Here is a 27,685-nt window from a genome sequence, read left to right as displayed (position 1 = left end):
ACTGAAGAAGCCTTTCAATTTGTGGAAATGAGCCTGAATCCAACCCATACCACTGATATGGGAGCTCAAGTTTGAATAAAAATAAGTAATGATAAAAAATATGGTAGTAGCAGTATAGTACGTTCTGCTTACTTTCTAAGGGCAGAACAGTTTTGCCATAAAGCTAGTGCTTATGCCACACTCACACAAAACTAATTCATGTTAGTATCTTAACACAAATAGTGATAATATTTTGTCTGTTCAAGTTACGCCATAATCTAGAAAGCTACTTAGTGTACTCAAACTTAAAACTAAATCCATTTTTAATTAACTTGAAATAAAGAGACTTCTGTTCCACTCTGATCCATATTTTGAACTTATTATTGCTCAATAAGCAGTTAGTCTAAATATTTGACTAAATATTGTGACTTTAAAAAGCATCCAGGCATTGGCCTACTGGATCTAATTGTGTTATTAGAGGTAATCAGCAGTCTACGGAGATCCTATTTTGCTGCAAAATATGATCCAGTTAGTATAGTGGATATTTTGTCTTGAAATCGTATTGCTCACATTGCAGTCCAGATTTTAAGTCCTGCATCACAGCAGAACATCTTTGTTTTTTATAGCCAGTGGAGGACCGCAGGAGAGTCCGAGCCATTCTGCCATACACTAAAGTGCCAGAAACAGATGAAATAAGGTATATTTCATAAGAATTACAAATCCTACGTGGGGTGAAATTATTTATTTGTACAAAATATTGATATACCACTATAGAAAGGAAAAGGAGTGAGAAGGGTGAAGGCAAAAGCAAAATCAGGCACTAGCTCTTAGTTACATCATTCTTGTAATGACCAGCTGGAATAGAAAAATGTGGAGAGAAGGCAAAAGTTGCAGATTTTTCAGATACTGCAGGTCTCTCTCCCCCTCACCTGTAGTGGAAAGAAAGACTGCTGGTAGATGATTCAGTATGGTCAGGAAGACAGATTAAAAACAAATACTTCAATAGTACATACCACACAATATGGTGATACTTGCCACTTTATATGATTTTTAGAAGGATTGGACAAATTCATGGAGGAATAGGTGTACAAAAGTCTTACTAGTCAGGATAATTAAATGGGGTCTTGAATCTGAAGCATGCCCTGTTGATTGCTACCATGCCTTGCATGTTAGTGTCTAGACATTTATAGTTTAGAGCGCTAGTCTGTAGTAGTAAAACATACATCCTCTGGTTAAAAACACAGAACCTGTGGTATTGTAGAGACTAGAAAAACCAACCGTAACAGAAGCTTTTGTAGGGTTTGTAAAATGCATGAAATGCTTTCCTTCTTGGTGTGTGTGTATGTATACATTTATCTATCTATCTATATAGATGCATACATGATTTCAGAGTAAAGGTACTAATAAATAATGGCCTCAAAAGGCTGTTAAATTAAATGGGTAGCAACAGATGTGCCACATTTTGTATAGCTACAGATATATAGAAGATAAATTTGGCTTTGCATACAAATGTGCCACACTTGCTGCTGACTCTTAATATTTCCTGTTTCTTTGTTTTTTTGGTTTTGGTTTGCCTCTCTACATGTGCATTGATAAACCTGCCAATTAAGAGTAACATTTCATGCATTTGGCAAAATGGCTGTAGTCGACAAAAGCTGAAGCGGCAACTAATTTGCTTGTGTTTAAGATTCCGTAGTACTTTTTAAAGTCTGTAGATGACTACTCCTGGGAGAAAATGCTGAACTATATTATCCAACAAGTATGTTTCTTTTGTTTTTACTGATATCAGGTTCACAGATAAAACAGTCCATGTAGGGACCAATACATTTGTGGCTCTTGCTTTGTGTGTGTGTTTATTATAAAAAGGCAGTCATAATCAATTGACCATTTGAAATAAAAGTTTCCAGCCTGGTTTAGTTAGTTGGGATTTCTCCCTTCATCTGAAACAAGCAGTTCTTTGAAGATAAATGGAGAAAGAAGAAATGTCAATAACAGAAAACCTCTTCCTTCCCCACTCCCTCATTTTCTCCAGTTTCCAGAAAATTTAGCAGTTTCTTGCCTCAGTAGGAAGAGAGAGAACTTAAAAGTTCTCCTGAGTTGTTGAAGCAGTTATATTTAGGTATTCACTTCCATTTTGTGTTCAAGGCAATTAAATGATTTGTAAGTTCAAGTTAAGTCATGACTCAAAGAAAACGTCTCTGAATTGGTTTCGGTGTTTGGTTTCACATTGAGTTTGATTCTTTGCCTAAGAATCTGGTGATGTTCTAGTATAATTCTAAAATTTATTTTGAAGAGCTCATTTAATTTCCAGAGACATTGGAGAAAATCAGGGAATACTTGTAAGTGTATAACTTAATGTGCCAGACTTGGTATAATGGGAATCTGTTTCATAATTTTATCTTAATTACATATAGCTTCCTTAAAGGAGACATGTTTATTGTCCACAATGAATTAGATGATGGATGGATGTGGGTTACAAACCTACGTACAGATGAGCAAGGACTTATAGTAGAAGACCTAGTGGAGGAAGTGGTAAGTTACTTTATACAAGGAGTGTCTTAGCATTAAGATAAAAGCACAATAATAAAAGTATGTAAGAGCTGGCTTACTCAGCAAAGTACTGAACAAATGCAACTGATTCTCCAGTCTGTTATTTCTGTGTCTTGAAAAGGAGATCATATATATTGTCTTATTTCCATCTATGGGTCAGTTTATAATCAAGACTTGGGTATGCTTCCATCTTCTTTGGCACATGCTCCTTAATTGGGTATTACTAGTATACATCTGGACTGGCAAACTATAGTTTGTGTTTGCTCTACAACCTAGGGTTTGATCCTGGTTTGCAGGGTGAGTTAAAACCATAGTTTCCTAGTTCAGATGAAATAGTAAATTGTGCTTTGCTACAAATCAGGAAGTAATGAACTAAGCAGAGTGCATTATGGAATTGGGTATGTAAGCTCAGCATTCATGTTCATATTACCAGACCGTGATTTTGCATTGTGTGTGAACTGACTCAGTAAATTTAATATGTGTGGCCAGATTCATGACTACAGCCTGGATCATTTTTAATGTAATTTTTGAGGGAGAAGAATCCTGAAAATTTGATACTGTTTTGTATGCTATGGGTAAGTGAGCTTAGAAACCATTCAGTAAGGGTACTCATCAGTGGCATTTGGGGTACAGAAAAAGAGAGAGAGAGAGAGTCTGTGTGTATGTCAAAACTTCCAAATTCTACCTATAGTTTCTGGAAGTTGAGAGCAAGCCTTTTTCAGTTGCATGGTTTGTTTTCTGAGGCAGACATAAAATAGTTTAGCGTTGTAGGTTGCAATTCTATGCACAGTTTCTTTTGAGCAAATCCCACTGATCGTGATGAAATTTAATAGGTTGCATATTGATTTCAGAAATCCGAAATGGTTCAGATTTCAAAATTATTTTTATATTGCTTACAACATTCTGTAAACTTTAGGAAATGCACTATCTGTATCACTCTTTTGTGTTGGTAACAGTTGTGTGTTTTCATTAGGGTCGAGAAGAAGATCCGCATGAAGGAAAAATGTAAGTGTGTCTTCTGGAATAAAGTATGACTTATCATAAGGGTCTGAATACTGTAAGTGTTATTCTAGAATTGAACTCCCTGATTTCTTAATATGCAAAATGCATTATTCCAGTTGATCTTAATATTCAGGATTTATGTGATGCACATAATAAGTAAGATACTTTGATGCTGTGTCCCAAAAGTCCAGTACTATATTAAAGTGAGGAGAGTAGCATTGTTTTCAAGACCCTTGACAAAATGTACTACTTTTATCTAGACTTGTAAGAATTTCTTGGATTTCTCTGTTCAGTTCTGAACACAATAGCTGAAAATGGATGTGCACGATTTTGAAAGGATTTATAACAACTACAAGGATGTTAAAATGTCTAGGAATATGAATATGTTAATGTAGATAAAAGAAGAGCAAGGGATATTTTCCCATAGTTTTTGAAATATTTCCTGAACAGTTTGGTGATATAGTGAGTTATTGAAAGCAATTTCAATTTTATTTGACTGAGGGCAAAGAATTGAAGCATTTGAGTTGTTGCTTACCAGATCTTGCTGATATTTACAACACTTGGTTTTACAGAAAATGTTTATTAATGGTATGAATAATTGTGTGTGGGGGGGTGCACGCACGCATACACACATAAATGCACACACACATACCACCTGTATCATCTGAATTTAAACATTGTTACATATTAGCAAAAATAGAAATGCATAGGGTCATGGGTTCAAGCCCCACATTGGGCAAAAGGTTCCTGCATTGCAGGGTGTTGGGCTAGATCAGGCTTCCTCAACCTCGGCTCTCCAGATGTTTTTGGCCTACAACTCCCATGATCCCTAGCTAGCAGGACCAGTGGTCAGGGATGATGGGAATTGTAGTCTTAAAACATCTGGAGGGCCGAGGTTGAGGAAGCCTGGGCAAGATGACCCTTGTGGTCCCTTCCAATGCTACAGTTCTATGATTCTATACAGGTCATTCCTAAGTGCACTTGTGTACTATCATGTAAGCCAGAATTGGCGAACCTCCAGTCCGCAGGCTTCTTTGTACAGCCCTCAGGACTCTTACCACACCATGCCCCCATCTCTTAGCTGTACCCTTCACCAGCTTTGTTCCATGTGCTAGAGTGATGATTGCTTGAACTGTGATGATGCCTATTGCTTGCCTGGATGGATAAGTGTGTGTGTGTGTGTGTAAAAAACTACGGCTTTTGCATGGCTGAAATGCAGCCTACTCTACAAAGGTAAGAGTTGCATCTATTGTTGTGCATTGACCCTGCCCGCCATTAGCATTCTATCCCCAGAAGGTTACCCATGAAGTAATGAAGCTTTCAAGCTGAAAAAGGTTCCTCTTCACTAATTTAAGCATGGTGTTTCTAATATTTTCTCATTTATCCGATTCTCTAAGATGGTTCCATGGGAAGATTTCTAAACAAGAGGCTTACGGCTTGCTGATGACAGGTATGTCATGTGTAAATGTACTTAATAGAATATGTATTACACCACTTCTGCATTAACTTCACTACTTAACTGCGTAATATTTTAAGAAGAAAGGCTGTTACAGGGCTTAAAATGATTTAAAAAACCATTCCTAAGGCAAATAAAAGCAATTTTATTTTTAGTATTTGCTTAGATGGTCTACTATAAAAGTTCATCTTAGTAATAATGATAATAATAGTAGTAATTTTATTATTTATGCCCCACGCGTCTGGCTGGGTTTCCCCAGCCACTCTGAGTGGCTTACAGCATATATAAAACATAGTAAAATCTCAAATATTAAAAACTTCCTAAGCAGGCTGTCTTCTAATAGTTATGTAGTTCTTTTATCTCCTTGACATTTGAAGGGAGAGCATTCCACAGGGAGGGCGCAACTACCAAGAAGGCCCTCTGCCTGGTTCCCTGCAATTTCACTTCTCACAGTGAGGGAACCAGCAGAAGTTCCTCAGAGGAGGACCTCAGTGTCTGGGGGACCTCAGTGTCTGGGTTCCCTGCAATTTCCCTGCAATTGCCTGGTTCCCTGCAATTTCACTTCTCACAGTGAGGGAACCAGCAGAAGTTCCTCAGAGGAGGACCTCAGTGTCTGGGTTGAATGATGGGTGTGGAGACACTCCTTCAGGTATACCGGGCCAAGCCTGTTTAGGGCTTTAAAGGTCAGCACCAACACTTTGAATTGTGCTCGGAAACATACTGGGAGCCAGTGAAGATCCTTTAGAACTGGTGTTATATGGTCCCGGCGGCCACTCCCAGTCACCAGTCTAGCTGCCACATTCTGGATTAATTGTAGTTTCCAAGTCATCTTCAGAGTTAGCCCCACATAGAGCACATTGCAGTAGTCCAAGCAGCAGATAATCAGAGCATGCACCACATTGGCGAGACAGTCTGCGGGCAGGTAGCGTCTCAGCTGGTGTACCAGATGGAGCTGATAGACAGCTGCCCTGGACACAGAATTCACCTGCTCTTCCATGGACAGCTGAGAGTCCAAAATGACTCCCATGCAGCACACCTGGTCCTTCAGGGGCACAGTAACACCGTTCAGGATCAGGGAGTCCCCCCAACCCCCGCTCCCACAAAACAGTACTTCTGTCTTGTCAGGATTCAACCTAAATCCATTAGCCACCATCCATCCTCCAACTGCCTCCACACACACACCAAGGACATTCACTTTACTTATATTAGTAAAGGTTTTGTTTCTGAGTGCCAGTACACTTCAGGATATGGAAGGGATCATTTGCAGTAAGGCCTGTCTTATCTTTCAGGAAGGATTCTTGTAACTTGGCATTGATTAACAGACCATACACTGTGCAAACTGTTAAGCTGGCTTTCTGCAACTGGCCAAATTGTTAGTTTGCATACCAAATTCCAGATAACTTGAGTAAAGCTGCTATATTAACACTGAGAAAGTAAAATATTGGTAAGGAGCTAAGTGTTCTTTCCTTTCCTTTCTGTAATTAGTTGGCCAAGTATCAAGTTTTCTTGTGAGACCTTCTGATAACACGCCTGGGGATTACTCTCTCTACTTTCGAACCAGTGAAAACATACAGCGTTTTAAAATATGCCCAACACCAAACAACCAGTTTATGATGGGGGGCAGGTACTATAACAGGTAAGTTGTGAACAGGCCTTGATAGTCTACAAGTTGGGTGCTGTCATGTGTGCTGCTACTTTTTTTGTTTAACTCTGTCTTTTCTTTGTAGTACAATCAACACTGGATTGTGTATAGTTTTCATTATGAATTTAGGAGATTCAAAGTTCAACACGTGGAACAAGTGAAATAGAAACTGTGTGTGCATATTTAAAAAATGAACAAGAATATATGTTCTTTCTGAGACCTTTCATGATAAGTTATAAAGAAAGCCTGGTCTGTTGATACAATAGCAGAGATTCTAGTGGGGAAAACAATCTCATGTTTCTGGAAAAAATAACCATTGAATTTTCTTGTTGGATAACATAGAACCTATCTTTTAACGTGAACATAAATTTAGGATGGACAGTATTTTGCACCAATATATGCCTGCCTTTATATTAATAATTTAAGTTCTAAAAGACATGACAACCTAGAGCTTAATGTGCTGAAGAGCTGTTCTTAGTAGTGATGAGTTTAGCTCCCTCTTCCAAAGGAGAGGGCTGTTGCCTAACCCACAGATGATGGAAATTGCCAAACCTGAACCAGGGAATTTATATCCATCCCAACCGAGAATTTCTCTCGCTTCCAGCTTGGCTTCTGAAATGGTTAGAGATCCTGCAGCTGGTGTGACTGAGAAAGTATCAAGTTCTCCTAGCTGAGAAGTTCATTGGACTGTCATAGGACTTCAAGTGGAAGATGCTGTGAGGCTAAAAATTGGATCCTTTTGCATAGCCCACATACAAGCTACTTGAGTACCTTCTTCATTAAATCTGTCTGGCCTCCAGACATCCTCATTGAAAATCCAGCTAGCAGCCTTTGTAAAGGTAAACTATCTTTTGCCCGTTACCTAGTTTGTTAGGGTTATGGCGGTATAAGCCTTCCATTAGAAGACCGTGACATGTATGGAACAGGATTCCAAAGTTCTCCTACGTTATTCAGTGAAATAAATCCTATTTTCTTAGGATTGGAATTGCGTAATATTCATTAGTCTGCTTTGCAAGAGAGCCCCCTGAATTACATCAATTCTCCCCTCCTGCTGCAGTCCCCTTATGCCTCATCCTTCCCTGATCTTCAGGAGCTGTTTTCAGAGGCATAGGAGGTGGGAGGAGGAGAGTCTCATTGTGTGAGAGAACTTCCATTTTCTGGATCCAACCCATTATTTCCTCCTCTCCATCTTTCCAGTAAGATAAAAAGCATAAAACTAGAGTGGGGTGACTGAATGGGCCAAGGCTATGGTAAACACATCTTTACATGATATAATGTTGCCTGCAGCCCTTAAAGAGGCAGTGGTATGTCCAGTTCTTAAAAAGCCCACTCTGGACCCAATGGCATGTAACAACTATAGTCCAGTTACCAACACCCCATTCTTGGCAAAAAGTGGTGGTGAGGGTGACTGGGGAGCAACTGCAGGTATTTCTGGATGAAACTGATTATCTATATGCACTTCAAACTGATTTCAGTTTCCAAAGGAGTAAGTGATATGGTATGAGGATCTACTTAAAGCAACAACAACAACACTGTGCACCAGCAAGCTTGGGTCCATCTTAGAAGCTCTTTGGATCCCTACCAAAATATATTTTTCTAAAGTACTCATTTCTATAGATCAGTTGCTCTATGAACGTAGATGAATTCCTGTTTACTCCTTGAATCAACTTCCACTTGATTCAGTTCAACTTCCTAGCCCTTACTTACTGATTTAATACACAGTTGATCCACACAAATGCATCATAATTTTGTTAATGGTTTGAGTTAATGATTTTCTGGTGACATCATTTCTTCCTTATTAGTCTGTCACTTTATCATTGAGGTGTCTCCCTTGTTTGCCAAGGGGAAGCGTTTATGTTCACCAGTTGCTGTGAAAGTATAGAAATACCTTTCTGATCTACATTTTAAAAGAACTACTGCTGGCCAAGTAGCTCTTGGAATCACTTTGTTAGTTAAAAGCTGTATTCCTGCCCCCTTTTGCATGTGCTGTTATGTAATTCAGAACTTCCACCATAGAAAGCAGAGAGAAAATATATTCTAGTACCTGGAAGGCTATTCAGATCTATAAAAGTTTTGTTACAAAGTATATTATCATATGATACATTAAAGTAGAGGTTATATAGTGTGTAATCTATATTGGATATAACTGTCAAATAAGGGTGGAACATGCATTTCTATTTTAACTAGTGTCTTATGGATTGGTGAGAAGTAATGTTGCTTTCTTTATTTTTCTATGTGCCTCAACATTCCTGTTGTACAAATGTCTCTTGAGGTGTTTCATTGTATCTTTATCACATTTGTGATTGATAATCCTTAAGGTTACAGTTACTTTAGCAAGAAAAGTAACCAGAAGTGTGGATAAAAGGAAACTTTTAAAACTATGATACAAACATTTAGTATGTCATGGAATCTGTGTTTTTTTTTTAAATCCTAGTAAATTTAAGAACTCTTGGACTTTTAAAAAGAAACAATCTTATTAATTACTAAGCTCAAATTTGAAAAGGGGCAGTATCGAGTAATATTTGTTCATTCTTGTAAATTATTGATTATTGGAAAAAGTCAACTGGGAAATGTTTTAGTGAACAAGAAAGCTCTTCTCAGATAAGTCTTCAAATACTTTATTGTACCGTATTTACTCGAGTCTAATATGCTATCAACTCTAATGCACACCTTAATTTACACAATGTAATTTGGCCAAAAAAGGTGTGCATAAGATTTGAGTAAATATGTTATAACTATTGTACTATTAAGCAAGCTTACAGTATGTAAAATTCTTATTGTAAAATAAGCATTGCATAAGTATGGTAGATACCAACCTTGAAAACCAAGTGAGATAAGGAATTTATTGGACCAAATCTGTAGAAGTATTGGAAGAATGTTTTTTTAATCTCTGATTTGCTAAAATAATGTGTCCATTATTATATTTAAGTACATGGGTAACAAATTTGTGGAAGAGTAATTTGAGCTATAAGTCTGGTCAGAAATGCTATGTTGTCTGAACTTCACATTTCTATACATTATATACATTTCATATTGAAAATGTGTTCTTTCACTATGATTTTGTTACATGTGGAGGTTTACTTTGAGAATGCAATGAACAGAATGTCTAAATAGACTCTGCTCACTTACTCAATATGTTCATTCATTTAATAAGAATGATGTATAAAAGAGTAAAATATGTGAAATGTCAGGCTTCCTCCAGACCTCTTTCAATCTGTGTCCTTCAAAATGTAATTCTATCCTGACTCTATGTGGTATCTGGAATACAGGATTTTGTTTAAAATATCATCACTATTTAAGACTGCTTCATATAACATGATTACTTATAATTTCAAAATGCAGTCTTCATGATACCTGTTAAGGTCTTTCTCTATTTCACATTCCTACTCTCTTAGAAATAAATTGCTTTGAATGCTAAAGTGATTACCATTCATCTTGTCTACTTTCATAGAAATATAGGGAGTTACTGCTAAGAAACTTAGAACTTTCAGCCTGGTGGGAACTCTTTTGCCCTTTCTTGAATATGGAGAAAGTTTGTTGATCTCTGATGCTTTGGAATATTTGTTATGAAATCTGATTATTTTAAAATTATTGAGTTTTTTACTAGTAATGGTTTACTGAATACTTAGGTCTTCTGATGTGGTACTGATTTTTTTGGATGAGAAAATATGTGCTTTAAAGTTTGATTTTTACATTTGGGGCAGAATATTTTTACTTTACGTCAGTTCTGAGCACAGTCTTAGAAGCAAGTTGCAATGATTGCATATTTTATTAAATATATTTTTAAGTAAATAAGTTTAGGGTTTCAACGGTCATTTCATGTTCAGTTTTATAAACTAGCATTTACTTTATTCAGAGCTACCTGTTTGTTTTTGTTTTTAACAGTATTGCTGACATCATTGAGCATTATAGAAAAGAGCAAATTGTTGAAGGCTACTATCTTAAAGATCCTGTTCCAATGCAGGTGAGACATTGCATTCTATCTAATACTAACATTAGCATTTCAAATGCAGAGCACTACCAGTAAAAGACTGTATCTCAGCACTGCCCTACACACCTCAGATAGCAGAGGGATCTATAGGCAGACCTCCGATGAAGACAGCAACATCTCAGAAAGGGTCATGTGGAACCAAGCAGCCCTTGGTTTAACCCCATTCTGTTATTTAACTTGTTTTCATTCTGCTTTTAATCTGGTAGTTCTGCGGGGGGTGGAGGTGAACAGGGCAACTAAAAGAGTTGTGCTTTTAGGCTGAGCAAAATGCATAGAAATACTGCTGCAGCAATCACAGATCTGTTAGCTTAATCCAACTTGGGCTCACATCTGCCTTTCTTTTAATTTTCAAAAGCAGCATTGCTTTTCAAAAGTAGTCTCAGGAGTTCTAAGGGGTAAGAACTCACAACAAATGTTTTGAAGCACCAAGGACTGTCATAAGCTGTGGGAAAATGTTGTGTACAATTATGTATTTATTTAAAATCATACCTATACTGCTTTTCACATGAAAATAAACCCCGAGGCAGTTAGTTTACAGCAATAAAATAGTAACAATAACAATAAAACTGTAAACAACAAAACAATAAAACATCACAATTATAGTACCAGAGTTGTTAAAAATTGGCATCATCCATTGGGAAATGTTTGTGCAAAAAATAGCTTTTTATAAAATAATGGAAACATTGGTGCCTACCAAACATTGGTGCCTGCCACATTGCAGAGGGGGAGATCATTCCACCACACAGGACTGCTTCCATATCACCCCAAGATGAAATTCTGAAGGTCACAGTGCTTAGTGCTTAGGTAGATCTGTTTGGGAGAAGGTGTCCCCCCCCCCCATAATTGGTCCCAAGTTCTTTTAACACAATAATCATGTATGCAGTAAGATGCTCCACATAGATGCCTAGCCAGTGTGTTCTGCACCAGATGCAGCTCCTGGACCAGTCTTAAGGGAGCCCCACATATGGCATGCTACAATAGCTTGTAGTGTTGTTAAACTGTAGAGTTATTTTTGTTTCATATTGGAAAATGTATGCCTACTTGTTTCCTCTGCAGCATCAAGGACAAGTGCTTAATGACACAGTGGATGGGAAAGAAATTTATAATACAATCCGTCGTAAAACAAAGGATGCTTTCTATAAAAATATTGTTAAAAAAGGATACCTTCTGAAGAAAAGTAAGTGGGGTAAACCACTGTGTGTTCTGGGAATAGCTGTGGATCCATAACACCTGAATCTCCTGTCATTAAGGCCTTACATGGCAAGGTGCTCCACTGGCAGTATTAAGTCTAGTAATCTCTCTCGTGCTTACAAGTCTCATAATGACTCTCTTTTGTAGTCCCCACATTTCAGCAGTCTTATACAGACGACCTGTGTTTTTGTGCTTACTGAAATTGTCTAAAGTGTCATTTCTTTTTTGCAACATTTCTAAATAGTTTGAATCCATTGTGTGTGTTTTTCTTTTTATGTTGGACTTACAGAAGTGGGCACATTTTTTTTATTTTTATTTTTTGGAAATAGGGGTGCACAGACCACAATGTTTGAATCAGGCCCTGATTTGATGGTTTGAAAACCAGCCCAATTCGTTTCAAACTGATTTGTAGACATCTCAGTTTGACTCATATCCAGACTCCACTCAGTATTATTGGTCTTTCTTTCTTTCTTTCTTTCTTTCTTTCTTTCTTTCTTTCTTTCCAGCTATTGCCCCTTCTGAGTGGGTGAAGCCTGCCAAATTTATGACAAATATCTCTGGTGTGGGGGTGGATTGTATGTTAGATTTTTTAAAAAAAAATTTAATGAGCCTTTACAGCAATAGTAACCCCTTCTGAAGGGAAGAATCTCTCCAATTTTCAGAAGGATAGCTGCAGGACAGACTTGACAGTTTTGTGCTTTTTATACAAATTTTCACTCTCCTCTATTGTTTTCTGGTATCAGAAAGGTGCCCCTAGGTATGAAAACTGCCAAATATCAGAAAGATAGTTACATGGGTTTAAAGTTGTTGTTTTTTCCAATTCGGGACAGAACTAAATAGAATTTGCTTTCATCCATATGGTTTTGTGGGCAATGGTGTTTTTTGTTTTAAAAGAAAATGGCCTGCATTTTAGAGGTGGATGTGGACCTAGGAAAGTAACCTACAAAATTTCATAAGGATAGGTGCCAGGAGTTGTGGTGAATGAAAAACAGCATCAAGCTTGTTTTTTGTTTGGCTGACATCAAAAGTCAGAGAAAGAGTAAATGTTTATGTACTCATCCTAATTTGATGCATACTTCTAACTGGCAATATGAACACATATTATCGTGTAATATAAAAAGTGATTTTACTTGTATTCATTTCTATTTGGGTTCATAAAGCATAACACTAAAAGTGTGGGGTAGGGAATCTTGCTACTTAGTTGCCTGACTCCTGGAAAGTTAATTGACAGTCAGGGATTTGACATGTGTTTTCTCCATGCGTCTCTAAATCACTTTGGTTGTTTTACAGGTAAAGGAAAACGGTGGAAGAACTTGTATTTTATTTTAGAGGGGAATGATGCTCAACTTATTTATTTTGAAAGTGAAAAGCGAGCCACTAAACCCAAAGGACTAATCGATCTTAGTGTGTGTTCTGTCTATGGTGTTCATGATAGTCTGTTTGGCAGGTAAGATAGAAGCTACTAGTTTTAATCATGAAGCTGTAAAAGTCAGGAACTTTTTAATAGAGTAGTTAATGAATAACCCTCTGAACACAAATGCATGTAAGGATTTTTTGCCTTTCATTTAAAAGGGCTAATTTTAACAACATTCCTTCCTTTGTTCTCAGTGACCTTGTTACAAATGATTATGCGTAAAATGTATTTGGTGATGTCCAGTATTAGTCTGAATAGACCCATTGAAATGAAATTACTTAAATCAATTAATTTCATTGGCCCTACTATGCCTAATATTGTATACCACCCTCTGCCTTCAATTTGATGTCCTGAACATGCCACTAATTTGTATGGGTGCTATTCGTTATATTTAGGTTTTTGGGTTGTTAAGGAAAGTTTTTTACCTAAAAGTCAAAGTACTTTATCCATTATAATAAATCCTCCGGAGGACGCCCCGTGCTTCAGGCTGCAGGCTGCCGCCCCAAGCTTTGCGCGCCCGGCGGGATCTCCCCCCGGGCGCGCAAGGCTTGCGGACATCTGCCCGAAGCACGGGGCATGCTCCTGAGCGCGACCCGTGCTGCAGGCTGCCGTCCCAAGCCTTGCGCGCCCGGCAGGACCTCCCGCCGGGCTTGCAAGGCTTGTGGATAGCTTCCTGAAGCGTGGAGAGCGAGAGGGGTCGGTGCACACCGACCCCTCTCACTCTCCAGGCTTCAGTGAAAGCCTGCATTCGCCCCATAGGACGCACACACATTTCCCCTTCATTTTTGGAGGGGAAAAAGTGCGTCCTATAGGGCGAAAAATAAAGTAATATCAAATTTACCAAATGTGCTGTGAAAATGCTTTATTCAAAACAGCCCAATTCTGTGCTTCCTTAGTTGAAAGTCACATTGGCAATGTATGCTCACAGGTAACCGTGCACATTGAACACTATCCATGTTTTATATTCTCCTAAATATAGAAGAATATACATCATTCATTGTGATGTGTACAGTGGTACCTCGCAAGACGAATGCCTCGCAAGATGGAAAACTCGCAAGACGAAAGGGTTTTTGGTTTTTTGAGTTGCTTCACAAGACGATTTTCCCTATGGGCTTGCTTCGCAAGACAGAAACGTCTTGCAAGTTTGTTTCCTTTTTCTTAAAACCGTTAATACAGTTGCGACTTAACTTCGAGGAGCAACTCATAGCACGCGGTGTGGTAGCCTTTTTTGAGGTTTTTGAAGACTTTGGTGATTTTTGAAGCTTTTCCAAAACTTTTCCGAAACCATGCTTCGCAAGACGAAAAAATCGCAAGACGGAAAAACTTGCGGAACAAATTAATTTCGTCTTGCGAGGCACCACTGTACATTGGTTTCTCTCTGCATTCGTAGCAATGATATAATAATACTGCTTATGAATACTGTACTCATAAACCTACGAGTAGGAAACCAATGTGAGATCTTGCAGGCCCATCCTGAGTTCCCACAACAGCATCCCAGATCCCAGTAAGCTCTTTGTGCACTGGGAAAACCTAGAACAAAATGAACTTTAAAACTCCTCACCTTTCGTGCAATTCATTTGCAGCTTTTCAAGTGGCCGGCTTTCAATTGTGTAAGGTTGAAATCACGCAAGTTAATTGTCTGCAGGATGTGATCGTATTGTACTTACTCCCAAGTAACTGTGATTAGATTTGTTGTCGGAGACTATTAAATTAAATTAATACCAAACCTTTGTGAATTTGGAAGAATTGCGTGTGATAAGACTGAGTAGCAATGTTGCCATTCTGTTAATAGTATTCTGTTCTATTTTGTTTTTCTTCTCTTTAAATAGGCCAAACTGTTTTCAGATAGTAGTTCAGCACTTTAGTGAAGAGCATTACATCTTTTACTTTGCAGGAGAAACTCCAGAACAAGCACAGGTAAGCAATTTTTCCTTGAGTTAACATTGTCCTAACGAGTGTTATGATGGATGTTTCTTTTTATTAAAAAAAAAGTGCTGTTGTAAATTGTCTACTCTTATGTTATTATGTTGGACATGCACTATAAATTGTTTGGATCCAAACTTGTGTGAGCTCATTGAACAGGTTTCTCATTTCGGCTGTGCCACTGTAGTACCCTATATCCGCTACAAGCTGTTCTAGGTTGGGAGAGACTTGGAATTATGTAGGATATGGCAAAGGTGGCTGCAGCAGAAAGGTGTCAGTAGTAAAAATTGGGGATCCTCCATTATGTGAGTCACTGCTTTCTGCTTGGCCGGGTGTGCCATATGGATTCTCTATGCGTGATCAGGGCATTACAAAAGAAATTAAACTCAGGTTTATATTTACCAGCTGGAACCAACTTGTTCAGGTAGTTGTTGGAACTGCTGCCAGGAATAGACAAATGCAGCTAGTGTCTCAACAGAGCCAGCTGAGTGGCTCTGCTTCCCTTCTGTCCCTCTGCCCTAGCCAGATGGAATGATGACTGCTATGTATTTTCTAGCCAAAGACAGTTGGTTTCTCAGCAAATGACACTACTGCAGCATGTTGGAATCGCTGTGTTCACTGTGTTAGGGCTGCAGCTTACGCAATAGCTAGCTTTGTGGGGGTTGCACATGCAAAGTCAGAGCAACCCCCAGAACTGCCCCCACCTTCCAAGATCTTGTAAGATTGGGACTGTATGAAATATCGCAAAATCTTATGGAAGCCTTCCAAAGCCCCATAAATAAGCAAGGTGGAGGACTTTTATGCCTTTCACCTTGCTTACCAGCCTCTAGGAGGCTCCCTCAAGATATTGTGAAGGCCTCCAGACCCCATGTACGGCCATCACAGAGTCTGGTAAGCAAGGCAGAGGGATAAAAAACTTCCCACACCAGGAAAATTAAAGTGGAAAGAGCTTTCAAGCTCTCTGCCTTGCTTACCGGGCTCTGGAAGGTTCCCACAAGATCCCACAAGAGCCTCCAAACAAGGCTTTCCTGCCCCATTTCCAATTATTTATTTATTGACAATCTGCATAAAGCTGCAATTGCATAAATAAAATTCTTTCAAGTTGTGGTCCCATTGTATATAATCAATTAAACTGATTTGCTACTACTTTCCGCCTGGGAATCCTGAACCTTTGTAGTTTGCTAGGGTGTTCTCACCGAAAAGTACAATTCCAAGATTTCAATGGAAAGCCATGAAATGCAACTGAAAGCTGCACCATGATAGTTTCCTGTCTCCATACTTACTGGTCAGCTACCGCCCACCTTAAGCTGGACAGCCCCTGGTCAATAAAGTGCTGATCTGCCACAGTCTGTCTGCTTCAATGAGTGCTTGGAACTTAGAGTATCATTCAGACCAAACTACTGCAGCAAGAAAAAAAAAGAAACAAACCCTCTAGTCCCTAGAAACCTAGAACATCAGGACCATTTGTCCTGGCTTGTCCGTTGACCTGCTGTGGGTCAACAACTCACAGAAGACAGCCATCATTGACTGTGAGCTGAAAATGCTCAACAGAGCTGCTGCTGTACAGGATACCAGACTCGCTTTGAGTGGCAAGATCCAAGAGAAGAGTTACACTGTTTTCTGACAAAGATGGCATCCAGAAGAGCCATGTGTTCATGGATCAAAGGCTCAGAATGCTTGCTTTCCTCCCTCTTCTCAACCATCTGTGGTCCGGTTAACATCTTGAGCATCCACTATGCACTCTGACATAAAGACCAAGGACCAGTTCTGTGAGGAACTAGACCAGGTTGTCGGGAGGGTCCCAGCCTGTGAACACCTATTCCTGCTGGGAGATTTCATTGCCAAGAGTTGGGGGCAATCATCACACATGGGACAACTTGCATAGGCCACTTTGGTATTGGCAGCATAAATGAGAACAAACAAGGGCTGCTTGAACTGTTCTTGAATCACAGACTCAGGCACAGAGTCACTCTATGATTCATCTGTTAATAAGCCCAAATTATTCTTTTGTGTTTTTAGTCAGGATATTCAGTGAAATAGCTTTTAACTATTAACTCAGATTGTGTTTATTGGTAGATCATTATTCCAATGACTGATGACTGGGGGAGTTAGGGGAGGAGATACATAGAGAAGAATGAAAATGAATGTGGGTGGTTGTTTTTTTAACTGGGTCAAATTTGTTTAATAATTGTTTAATAATTGCTATTTCATTAGCCAAAACAGTATTGATAAGTTAATTTATTATTTATTAGGACTGGATGAAAGCTTTGCAAACATTTTGCAATTTACGAAAAACTAGTCCAGGAACATCGAATAAACGTCTACGTCAGGTAGAGTAATGCATTTTGGCTATTGTGGGATTTGTTTTCTATGTTGGCTGAGATAACATGTAATCAAGCATTCTTTGATAAAAATATTACTTTGTTAAACATGCTATAAAATAATGTTACTTTATTTTTATTTTTTGCCCAAAATGAGCTTATAGATTTTACCACTTTTAACATTAAATGTACCATACAGCTTCAGTTAGTAGTTCTGTAGGGCCCAAAGCAATAGAGCTATTCACTGAATCTAATACCAGCCACTCAGAAAACACTGCGAAAGTTTGTCCCTTCACAGCAAGCTTAGTAGTTACTTTCCTTTTCCCATAGGGCCGCCTCCTTTCGGGTCAGCATAGTTTGGCATTTTGCAGGGATGGTGCATTTCATTTTGCTGCAGGAGGTGAAACAGGAAATGGCTTGCCGCTGTCACACCACCCACGTCCGCTGGCACTTCTTCCTGCTGGTGTTGCCCACTGCACTGCTGGCAGAGAAGTGGAGCCAGTATCAGTGCTGATTGTTGGCGAGATTTCATCAAAATCTCATGAGACCTCTCATGCTTCATGAGATCTCACCAGAAATCAGCACTGGGGGCAGGGGGGCGGGGAGCGCCTGTAGAGGCACTTTCTTGGGGGCTTCCGCTATCTGAGGAGGCTGCTTCATCCTGCTTCATGGGTGGGCCAAGCTTGCCTTCCCACCATGTACCTTCAATAAGTTATCCAAAAAACTGTATGTAGGTGCAGAACCATATGTGTAACTGCACATGTGACTTTGGTCACAGGTTCATGGTCTGTTTTTGTATTGGTGGTATTAAAATAGTGGATGCTATTCTGCCTTCCTTATATAGAAGCAAGGAATTTGATAGTAAAGAGAATTTAAATTCAAGGCCCTCCTATACTAATTAGTTCTTTAATCACTTTTTATTTAACTTCATCCAGTGGTTTGCGTTTCTCACTTAATTAAGTACCCACACCTATTTACTTCTGGGCATGGTCTCACTACATAAAACAAAGTTTTGAATTCCATTTTGTATACTTTCTCTAGGTCAGCAGTCTTATACTACATGTTGAAGAAGCCCATACACTTCCAGCAAAACATTTTACTAATCCTTACTGTAATATCTACCTGAATAGTGTACAGGTAGCAAAAACGCATGTACGAGAAGGACAGAACCCTGTGTGGTCAGAAGAATTTGTGTTTGAGTAAGTCTTCTGCTACTTAAATTTGTTGCATTTAAAACGAAAAATTCTAAAGTCCTTCTTGCTGACGGTATAATATAATTTTATTTTCTTTGCTTTTGGCAACAGTAACTGAATATTTTTAATGACTTATTTTGTCACAAATGTGTAATCGTACAGTCGAAAAGCAAATGGCTGACTTTTGGTTGTAACTTTATATAATGAAATTAAATCTAAATAAAATATCATTATTTTAATTTAGAATGTGAGAGCAGGAGTACAAATGTGAATTGTATTTTTCTGTATTTTTTCCTAGCGATCTTTCATCTGACATCAATAGATTTGAAATAACTCTTAGTAACAAAACAAAGAAGAGTAAAGATCCAGATATATGTAAGTTCTGTTATTTTTGAAAAAAGTTTTTACAGTTGTAGTGCAAGCGTATTTCTCTTTTACATATTTATCCTACTTGTTGAAACAGTCATTGTTTGTATCTCTTTCCTATCCACATTGTTGGAACATGACAGCTTTTCACTGCTGTAAACTTATGTGTGTTTTTAAGGGCACTTCCCTTAACCTTCTAAGCATGTACTGAATTCTTTCATTTGAGGGTGGTTCACTACCTGCAGTTTACTTGCACTGCCCTTCTATCCAGCATGGCCAAAGAGAAGGCCCAAGTATGCAATAAAATATTTCATGGGGTGCTCAAGAACCCTTAAGGTTTCTCATTAGTATAAATAACTTGACAGAATTACCCATTTAGCTATTTCTGCATTTTCTGTATCATTGATTTCCCTGATGTACTATCATTTGTTATCTTTTTCTTCTCACTTTAATTAATGTAATGTAGTTTAGAAACTCCTTTTAAAATTATAATGGCTCTTGTTGGCGAATACCGTGTTCTAAGAAACCAGAGAAAGTGAATGGTATTTTCCTGGTGCTCCTTTTTATATATGAAAATTATCATTGCAATTCATTTCTTATTATTCTGAGAGAACTTACAGCATGAGAGTTGTTGTTTTTTTAAAAAAAATCTTCAAGGCCAGTGGATTTTATAAGCTCATTTTTGCTTCTACTCTCATATATGCCATTTTCTCCAAAGACTAACTTCTCTCTGAATATTTCTTTCAAGTGTTTATGCGATGCCAACTGAGCCGACTACAGAAAGGGCAGGCAACAGATGAATGGTTTCAGCTCAGTTCACACATACCTCTGAAAGGTATTGAACCAGGCTCTCTGCGTGTCCGTGCACGATATTCTATGGAGAAAATAATGCCAGAAGAAGAGTACAGTGAATTTAAGGAGGTATTGAGTCCCTGCATTTTAATTTGAAAGTGGCTTGAAATAAATATTAAAACACTTTAAAAGTTGCCTGTCAGTGCCTGAGGGCAAGGGCGGTTCCAAAGAATATATGCTCTTTTATAGCTTGCCCAGACGGTGTTCGAGGTAGATTTGGGCCCCTCATAAATTACATAGCCTTTGAAAGGAGAACTTATTTATTTCAGGAAATAATTACACTCTTTATTTTGTGGTACACTCTTGGAGTAAGTTCATAGTTACTGTTTACTTAGTACTTCGCCATCTCTGTTTTTCAGTTGGTCCTGCAAAAAGAGCTGCATGTGGTCTACGCTTTATCAATCGTATGTGGACAGGATCGAACACTGCTTGCTAGCATTTTACTGAAGATTTTTCTTCATGAAAAACTGGAGGCATTATTGTTGCGAACACTAAATGACAGGGAAATATGTGTGGAAGGTACAGTATAAGTATGTTACTGAAAATAATTTTTCAGGTCATTCCCCTCCTCCATTTCTACTATCCAGAAGCATTTGCTTCTCAATAATCTATTTCCTCATTTAAATTCAACAGAGCTGAAAATTTAATATTTATATCTGGTGGTTTTGTTTGTTTGTTCAGATGAAGCTACTACCTTATTCCGTGCCACCACACTGGCAAGTACACTTATGGAGCAGTATATGAAAGCTACAGCCACACGTTTTGTTCACCATGCACTAAAGGACTCTATTTTAAAGATAATGGAGAGCAAGCAGTCTTGTGAGGTAAGAAGTTATGACTAATGAACTAAACCACAAACAGTTTAGAAATCTTTGAAATGTTTGAAAAATAGGTATAACTTGGATCCCTCCAGAATGCTTAGAGCAACATTTTAGCCACAGAGAAACCTTGCGATGTAGGTCAGGCATTTGCAGGTCACACCAAACCACTGTTTAATATGATAAACATGGAGAAGGATGAGTTGCAACAAGTCTCAGGTTGCATACTACCCTTTTTCCTCCCACACAGCTGGAATGAGGTTTTGCTAACTGCAGTTTGTCACGTCATCCTGACCTAATGATGGCAATTTTAAAACAGATCTTCAGAAACCATGCTTTGAAGCTGGCGTATTTAAACTGGCTGGATCTAGTATCAGCTGCATTTCGAGGTCCTGAGAACGTGGCACACTATGGCTAACTAAAAGTGGGAGCAGAAGCTTCTGCACTCCTCTGCCTTGCCATGGGAAAGGAGCGTGAGCCCTGCATTCACTGCAACTTGTTCCTGCTCTTGCATATCAGACTAAAATATCATTTAGCAACGTGCAGTGTGGACTGCTGAATCACCCAAGGCTGTGCAGTAAGCTTTGTGGCTGAGAGTGGTTTTAAACCTGACTTCCCATTGCACATCTAGCAATTGCTATATTTTGCCTTTGAACTGTGTAGTCAATGATGGTTTTATCTTTTGTCAGCATTTCATATATCTTGCAAATAATAGGCATGCTACTTGAGGCTTTGAGGTGATATCAAAGAGATTCCTTGCGATCTACAACCTGTGTGGTGGCTGCTGAAGTTAGGAGTCCTAGATGCCACCAATCAGTCTAACTTTTTCAAGAAGTTTGTTTGTTTTTACGTTGAGTAAACTTTGCTGGTTATCTTTTGAAGATATATTTCATTTATGTCTTACGGCTCTACATTTCAGTTAAATCCTTCAAAGTTAGAAAAAAATGAAGATGTAAATACTAATTTAGCACATCTGCTGAGTATCCTTTCGGAGCTGGTGGAGAAAATATTCATGGCTGCAGAAATATTGCCTCCGTAAGTTCACCAACATTTTTTTTTAAAGCCTCTTTAGAACTTCCCATTTCAGTCCTATACCATCCTTTGTTGTGATAAAACTGCTTTTAAAAAGTTTTATTGTTTGGCTAAAATCTTCATAGTACCGTATTGGCCTGAATATAAGCCTCACTTTTTTCCAAATTCCGACTGAAAATGTGGCTTAAATTTGCAACCTTACAAGAATTGGCTTTTACAATATCACTGCTGAAACAGACATACGGTAAAACAGAACAACAACAACAAATGTTTTGTTGCCGATTTGCGAGCTTGAGACTGTTCATTTGCCATTTACAGGTGTGAGTGTCTGCAGAATTGTAGCACTTGAATAGCGATTTGCTATTTTAGCAATTGTAACTTTTGCAGGCTTGCAAGATCAAAGGCTTAAATTGACTGAGAGTCACAATTCTACCAACCACAGCGATTTTCAGTGTGTAACCCAATTTTAAGGCATTCCACAAATGGGAAACCATAACTGTAAATGCACAGTTTAGTATTGTAATCTAAAGTAATTTGATATGCTAAGGTTCTTAATTGCATTATTTTGACAGGACATTGAGGTATATTTATGGCTGTTTACAGAAGTCTGTTCAAAACAAGTGGCCAGCCAATACAACCATGAGAACAAGAGTGGTTAGGTAAGGTGTTCTATTTTTTACTGTCGTTTTTCTTCAGATGGTGCAGCTCAGAACGTTATGCTGCAGAGTGGTAACATATTTTCAAAGCTGATTTCAGCATCTCACAACTATGTTTAGAACATTGTTGTTTCGTAGTTACTGCTAGAGACATACTGTTGCTCATAAATACCACACCAAACCTGAAAAGAAACACGGCAGCAATAAGCAGTATGTAATACTACAAGCCAGCAAGACAAGCAGTGCTTGCAAACCAGTGTAAAGAAAAGAATTCAGCAGTTGGTTCTCAGAGATCATTAAAAAAAAATAATTAAATGCCCTTGCCTTCAAAATACCAACAAGGAGAAAGTGGTGCAAGCTTCCCTTGTAAAGGAGTTACATTGCATCAGGGAGAGCAAAAACAAAAAAGACCTGATGGAATCTAAAGTCCTTAAGACCATGAAGATTCATATTGGAGGTTATTAAATTGGGCAGGTTCTATCTACTTACTCCACAAGACTCTGGAAGGATACCTTTGCAAAGTGGTAAATTACCATGAGTGCTTGTAGCTACTTAGTAAAATGGCTGTCTAAGTGGATACAAATTACAATTTTACTATCAATTCACACTTGATAAATTGTTACCTTGGCAAGGCGATAGTGTGAAAGATCTCCCCTATTGAACATCTTTTTGGACTTTTGTATTATCCTGCCAAGTAGTAGAGAATTTTATTGCATACCAGGTACAGGGCTGTGGTGAAAAGTCCTCTATTTCTCTAATATTTTGGATTGGAATTGCCATGACCCACTATATGAGAAAAGGCAACCATGAGTTTCGAATAGAGTTCTTATTAATCGTTGGTATCCTTAGTAGTATTTTCAAATATATTTTAGTGATGTTTGTGATCAAGTATCAAGTCAAGACATGCTTTTGCTTCCCTCTTTCAGTGGTTTTGTTTTCCTTCGGCTGATCTGCCCTGCCATTCTGAATCCAAGGATGTTTAATATCATCTCAGGTAAGTTCTTTAGATATTGATAAAACCATCTATAATGTTAAGATAGCAAGTTGACTGTATTTAGTTCTTTATACACTGTAGAGAGAATAAATTCTGGCTGCTTAGTATAGAACTGGGATGGGTAGCCTTTTTGAGGTTGAGGGCTGCATAATGGTGGTGGGCCATCAAAGCCTAAAGTGGGCAAGGATGCACATTCACACAGGCAGAACCTGCTTCCCCCAGCCAGCTTGCTTGCTAAATTTCCTTTGGGACCCCTACTAACTCCCTTCATTCAACCATCACCCACTCATTACCTTTCCTGCACATGCACACACACATTTCCTTTGCCAGCCCCCTCCACTGCTGCCATCCTCTCTTCGCTGAATTCATTCCTTCCTGCTGCAGCTGCCACAGTTGGTCCTGCTGCCACTGAAGGTAAAAATGGCAGACAGGCATTACTCCACATGTGAGGGTACAGAACTATTGAGGAGTTCCAGAGGTTCACCCTGTGCCTGACAACCAGCATCCAAGCCACAGGTTGCCCACTTCTGGTATAGAAAGAAGCATTGCTAATGTGGCATGACTCTAACCATTGGAAGGATGGGGAAAGATAATGGGCTTGTATTAAATATTTTGTGGTGGGTTGGTCTGCATATGAACCATCAGCTATCAACTTCAGACCACTACTTTGAACCTTCCTGAGTCCCTTGTTTACAGCAACTGAACTTTTAATTCCCTGCTGCTCCCCCAGTGGTGGAGACCAACAGATCTGGGCAGGGTTGGGCAGAATGATGCCCCTCCATCTAAACCCCCTCGAGCATGGGGAATAATGCTCCCTATTATCTTTCTTCATCTCTCTTAGAAGAGGAAGTGCTCTGGTTTGGGGACTGTGCTTAATCAGCTATGAGTGCATCACTTGAGGTTGTGGTGAGGAGCTTGAATTGGCCTTAGGAGGGAGAGAGGAAGTGCTTTAGCTGCTTGCATCTGTATTTTGCACTTCATTGTCCTGCCAGTGAGTCTGGTTATCAACTGCTGTACTAGACTATAATCTCAGTTGGCATCAATTGTGATTTTCAAATTGTTTATCTCAGATTCTCCTTCTCCCACTGCTGCAAGAACACTGACGCTGGTCGCCAAGTCTGTGCAGAATTTGGCAAATTTAGTTGAGTTTGGAGCTAAGGTAAATATAAATCTTAGAAGTTAATTCCCCCCCCACACACATGTTCTTTGCTCTCAGTGAAAGAACATGTGTAATCATGCCCCCTCTGCCTGTACAAGTCAGTATGAGTCTGGAATGACAGGAGGGGCTATAGCAGAGTGCGCACAAGAGATCCTAAATTTACTCCTTGGCATTACCACTGAAAAGGATCTTTGGTAGCTAGGCAGGAAAGAGACTGCTTGAGACCCTGTAGAGTCACTGTTAGTTGGAGTTAACAGGACTGGACTAAGTAAACCATTGACTGACTTAGTATGGGAGAGCTTCATTTGTTCACATAGAATAGGCTCCCTTTCAATACAATAGGACAGTAGAGTCAGCTTTGTATATAGTACATAATATTGTCGGTACAGACAGCAGCATTTGGAAAGAGCATTTAAAACTCTCAAGTTATCTCCATTCTTAGCAAGGTGTTTGAGAGAGGCTACCGCAGCTCGTTTAAATATCAGCTTTTGTTCTTTCCATATGTGGTTGCTCTTCTTCATCCTGAAAAGCCACAGCCATCAAGGAGATTGTGGAAATAATGTGTTAGGGTGACAATTGTGCAATAGTTCAGCAGTAACATCCAGGCTTGACTGTTGGAAGATGCTCTTCAATGGACTTTACTTGAAGATGACGTGGAAGTAGGTGCAAAATGCCACACCTTGCCTTGGTCAGCAGTAACATAGTGCAGCTAGTGCAAATACAGTTAGAAATACAAATAAACTAATTGCCAGTTTGCTTCCATGCCCAATTTAAAATCCTGATTTTTAACCTTGAAGGCCTTGCATAGCCTGAAGTCTTTCTACCTTAAGGCCCATTTCTCCTCAATTAAACGACTCACCAGTAGGGGCAGACTGGCTTCTCTTGTCTGCTTTTCCTCCAGGACAGATTTTTAAGGTGATGCCAGGGTTAGGGTCCTTTCTGCTATCATCTCAAAACTTTGGAACCTCCTCCTAAAAAAGGTTAGGACTGGGGTAGCCAGTGTGGTTTTCTCTATATACTATTGGACTGTAACTTCCACCAGCCTCAGCCAACATGGTCAATGATCTGTAGGGCACTCCATGCTGGCTATCCCAGGGTTAGGAAGATATCAACATTGTCATCAGTTTATAAAAGCTGTAAAACATCCTGCTTTGTCAGATCTTTAAAAGGATTTAAATTTTCTGTAGCAGCTTTATCTTATGTGACGCTTTTTATTGTGGTTTTCCATGGTGTCTAAATTATATTTGTGTTTTAGCATACACCAACTTGAGCACTGTGGAAAGTGGTGTAAAATACATTAAGAATAATTCAGAAGCCATCACATGTAGGATTAAAGTGATACAAATTTTATGGTTTTATTTTAGGAGCCATATATGGAAGGTGTAAATCCTTTTATCAAGAGTAACAAGCACCAGATGATCATGTTTTTAGATGAACTTGGGGTAAGAACACTTCTTTCTTAATTTTGTAAATATAGAGACTGTAAGTATCTGCTTCAGAAAATACAGGGGGAGGACCCTGTTAAAAAGAGGGCTTTGGGAACCATATCTCAACCATTTCTGGACCAGGATTTAAGGTGGCTTCCACAAATAAAGCAAGACAGATATCAGTGTAAAAAATATAATAAAATTGAAACAATATAAAAAACAAATCTATTAAAATACAGATAATTAGCACAGCACTATTAAAAAGCCCTTTCCTTGAGAAACAGATAAAACAGTCTTTACCTGCTGGTGGAAGGAGCCAGTATGTATCTCTCTAGGGAGTTCCAAAGTCTAGGAGCAGCCACTGAGAAGGGCTTCCCATGTATGCCTATGTTGGTGGCAGGACTGAGAGAATGGCCTGCCCAAAGATCTCAGAGCAGAGACAGGAGGTATGGCTCCACTCCTTTCTCCAATGTTTGTCAAGGAGAAACATCTGGAGTACCTGTAACCTGCCAGATGTTGCTTGGCTGCAGCTCCCTTCAACCCTGCTCATTAACCATGCTGGCTGGGATTGATAGAAACTGTAGTCCAACCAAGCCTGGATGTTGCTCATCCTTGCCACTGAGCTATAATAGCTAACCAAAAACTAGTTCATTTCTCAAGTAAGCATAGCTGGGCCTCTATGCTTAAGAAGCTATACTCCTGCTTTACTGGAAATTGCAGACATACTCCCCTATCCCTTGCAAGCCAAAACTGACAGGTGGGTGGGGCCATGAAGATGTCAGGTGATAATCATCAACACATCATGCAGGGCTTGCAAAGTTCAGTTTTATTTTCACCTATGGACTACTTGTGTATTTGAAACAAGCATTCCCATTGCTCTTTAGGTGTTATATTCCCTGCAAGTAGAGTAGTAGTGGCTGCACTCCTTCTCTGAATGGTAAACAGTGTAAGGTTTTTTTCAGCTACCATGGTACTGTTTTATGAAATATGGTTCTAAACATTGTTATAATTCTTGCTCTAGAATGTACCTGAACTTCCAGACACTACAGAGCCCTCTAGAACTGACTTGTCACGTGATCTAGCAGCCCTCCATGAAATTTGTGTGGCACATTCAGATGAGCTTCGAACACTCAGTAATGAGCGAGGGGCAATGCAGGTAAGAGCTGTTATAGAAAGAGGGTTTTCCTGATAGTTACAGCAATGTTGGTTTAAGCTGCAGCCCTCCCTATGCTGTTGGATTATAGCTCCCATCATCTCTTGACTATTGGCCATGCTGACTGGGGCTCATGGAGTCCAACATTAGAGGGCCCTGAGGACTTATAAACACTAAAATATAGGGCTGCAGTTGAATGCACAAAGTGTGAATGTATGTTAAGGATGCAATCAAAGTGCTAGACATGAAGGAGCTACTTTGAAACAGTTTAGTAGAAAAGTATTTGCAGTGGTGGTGCATTTTGAGTGCAATTATTCCAATTATTATTTATGCATAAGTTATGCTGCCTGACCTACTTATTTAAATGTTTACATAATAGCAAACAGTAACTAGTTTTCCTTGGATTCATTAAAAGCTATAGAGCCAGTTCCAGCATGGTAAAATAAACACATTTTACCATTCAGTAACTCCTAAGTCCTGTAGCCCAGTTGAATAGCTAAATATGTTAATAGTTAATTAACATATTTAGCTATTCAGCTGGGCTACAGGACTTAGGATTTCCTTTC

General features: G+C 38.9%; 1 protein-coding gene across 3 annotated transcripts in view; it reads left to right on the top strand.

The window, feature by feature from the left end:
- The window catches only part of RASA1 (RAS p21 protein activator 1), a 48,251-nt gene that overhangs the window by 19,586 nt on the left and 980 nt on the right, over nucleotides 1-27,685 (top strand). The window contains exons 4-24 of one of the 3 annotated variants that reach the window (XM_028749316.2): nucleotides 606-676; nucleotides 2,394-2,511; nucleotides 3,503-3,534; nucleotides 4,929-4,981; nucleotides 6,473-6,623; nucleotides 10,515-10,593; nucleotides 11,677-11,797; nucleotides 13,102-13,258; nucleotides 15,055-15,142; nucleotides 17,401-17,478; nucleotides 18,511-18,668; nucleotides 18,961-19,037; nucleotides 19,777-19,949; nucleotides 20,240-20,399; nucleotides 20,562-20,704; nucleotides 21,618-21,733; nucleotides 22,303-22,389; nucleotides 23,313-23,380; nucleotides 24,451-24,539; nucleotides 25,904-25,981; nucleotides 26,988-27,122. In XM_028749316.2, the coding sequence (XP_028605149.2) occupies nucleotides 606-676; nucleotides 2,394-2,511; nucleotides 3,503-3,534; nucleotides 4,929-4,981; nucleotides 6,473-6,623; nucleotides 10,515-10,593; nucleotides 11,677-11,797; nucleotides 13,102-13,258; nucleotides 15,055-15,142; nucleotides 17,401-17,478; nucleotides 18,511-18,668; nucleotides 18,961-19,037; nucleotides 19,777-19,949; nucleotides 20,240-20,399; nucleotides 20,562-20,704; nucleotides 21,618-21,733; nucleotides 22,303-22,389; nucleotides 23,313-23,380; nucleotides 24,451-24,539; nucleotides 25,904-25,981; nucleotides 26,988-27,122 (2,232 nt within the window). Of the gene's footprint in view, nucleotides 1-605; nucleotides 677-2,393; nucleotides 2,512-3,502; nucleotides 3,535-4,928; nucleotides 4,982-6,472; nucleotides 6,624-10,514; nucleotides 10,594-11,676; nucleotides 11,798-13,101; nucleotides 13,259-15,054; nucleotides 15,143-17,400; nucleotides 17,479-18,510; nucleotides 18,669-18,960; nucleotides 19,038-19,776; nucleotides 19,950-20,239; nucleotides 20,400-20,561; nucleotides 20,705-21,617; nucleotides 21,734-22,302; nucleotides 22,390-23,312; nucleotides 23,381-24,450; nucleotides 24,540-25,903; nucleotides 25,982-26,987; nucleotides 27,123-27,685 lie in introns of those variants that run through there. The other 2 variants (XM_028749317.2, XM_077936234.1) reach the window with 2 other exon arrangements.

The sequence above is a fragment of the Podarcis muralis genome, chromosome 11 (genome assembly GCF_964188315.1).
Source record: "Podarcis muralis chromosome 11, rPodMur119.hap1.1, whole genome shotgun sequence".
Classification (NCBI taxonomy): Eukaryota; Metazoa; Chordata; class Lepidosauria; order Squamata; family Lacertidae; genus Podarcis; species Podarcis muralis.
The sequence above is the reverse complement of the archived record's forward strand: the minus strand, read 5'-3'. Positions and strand labels throughout refer to the sequence as shown.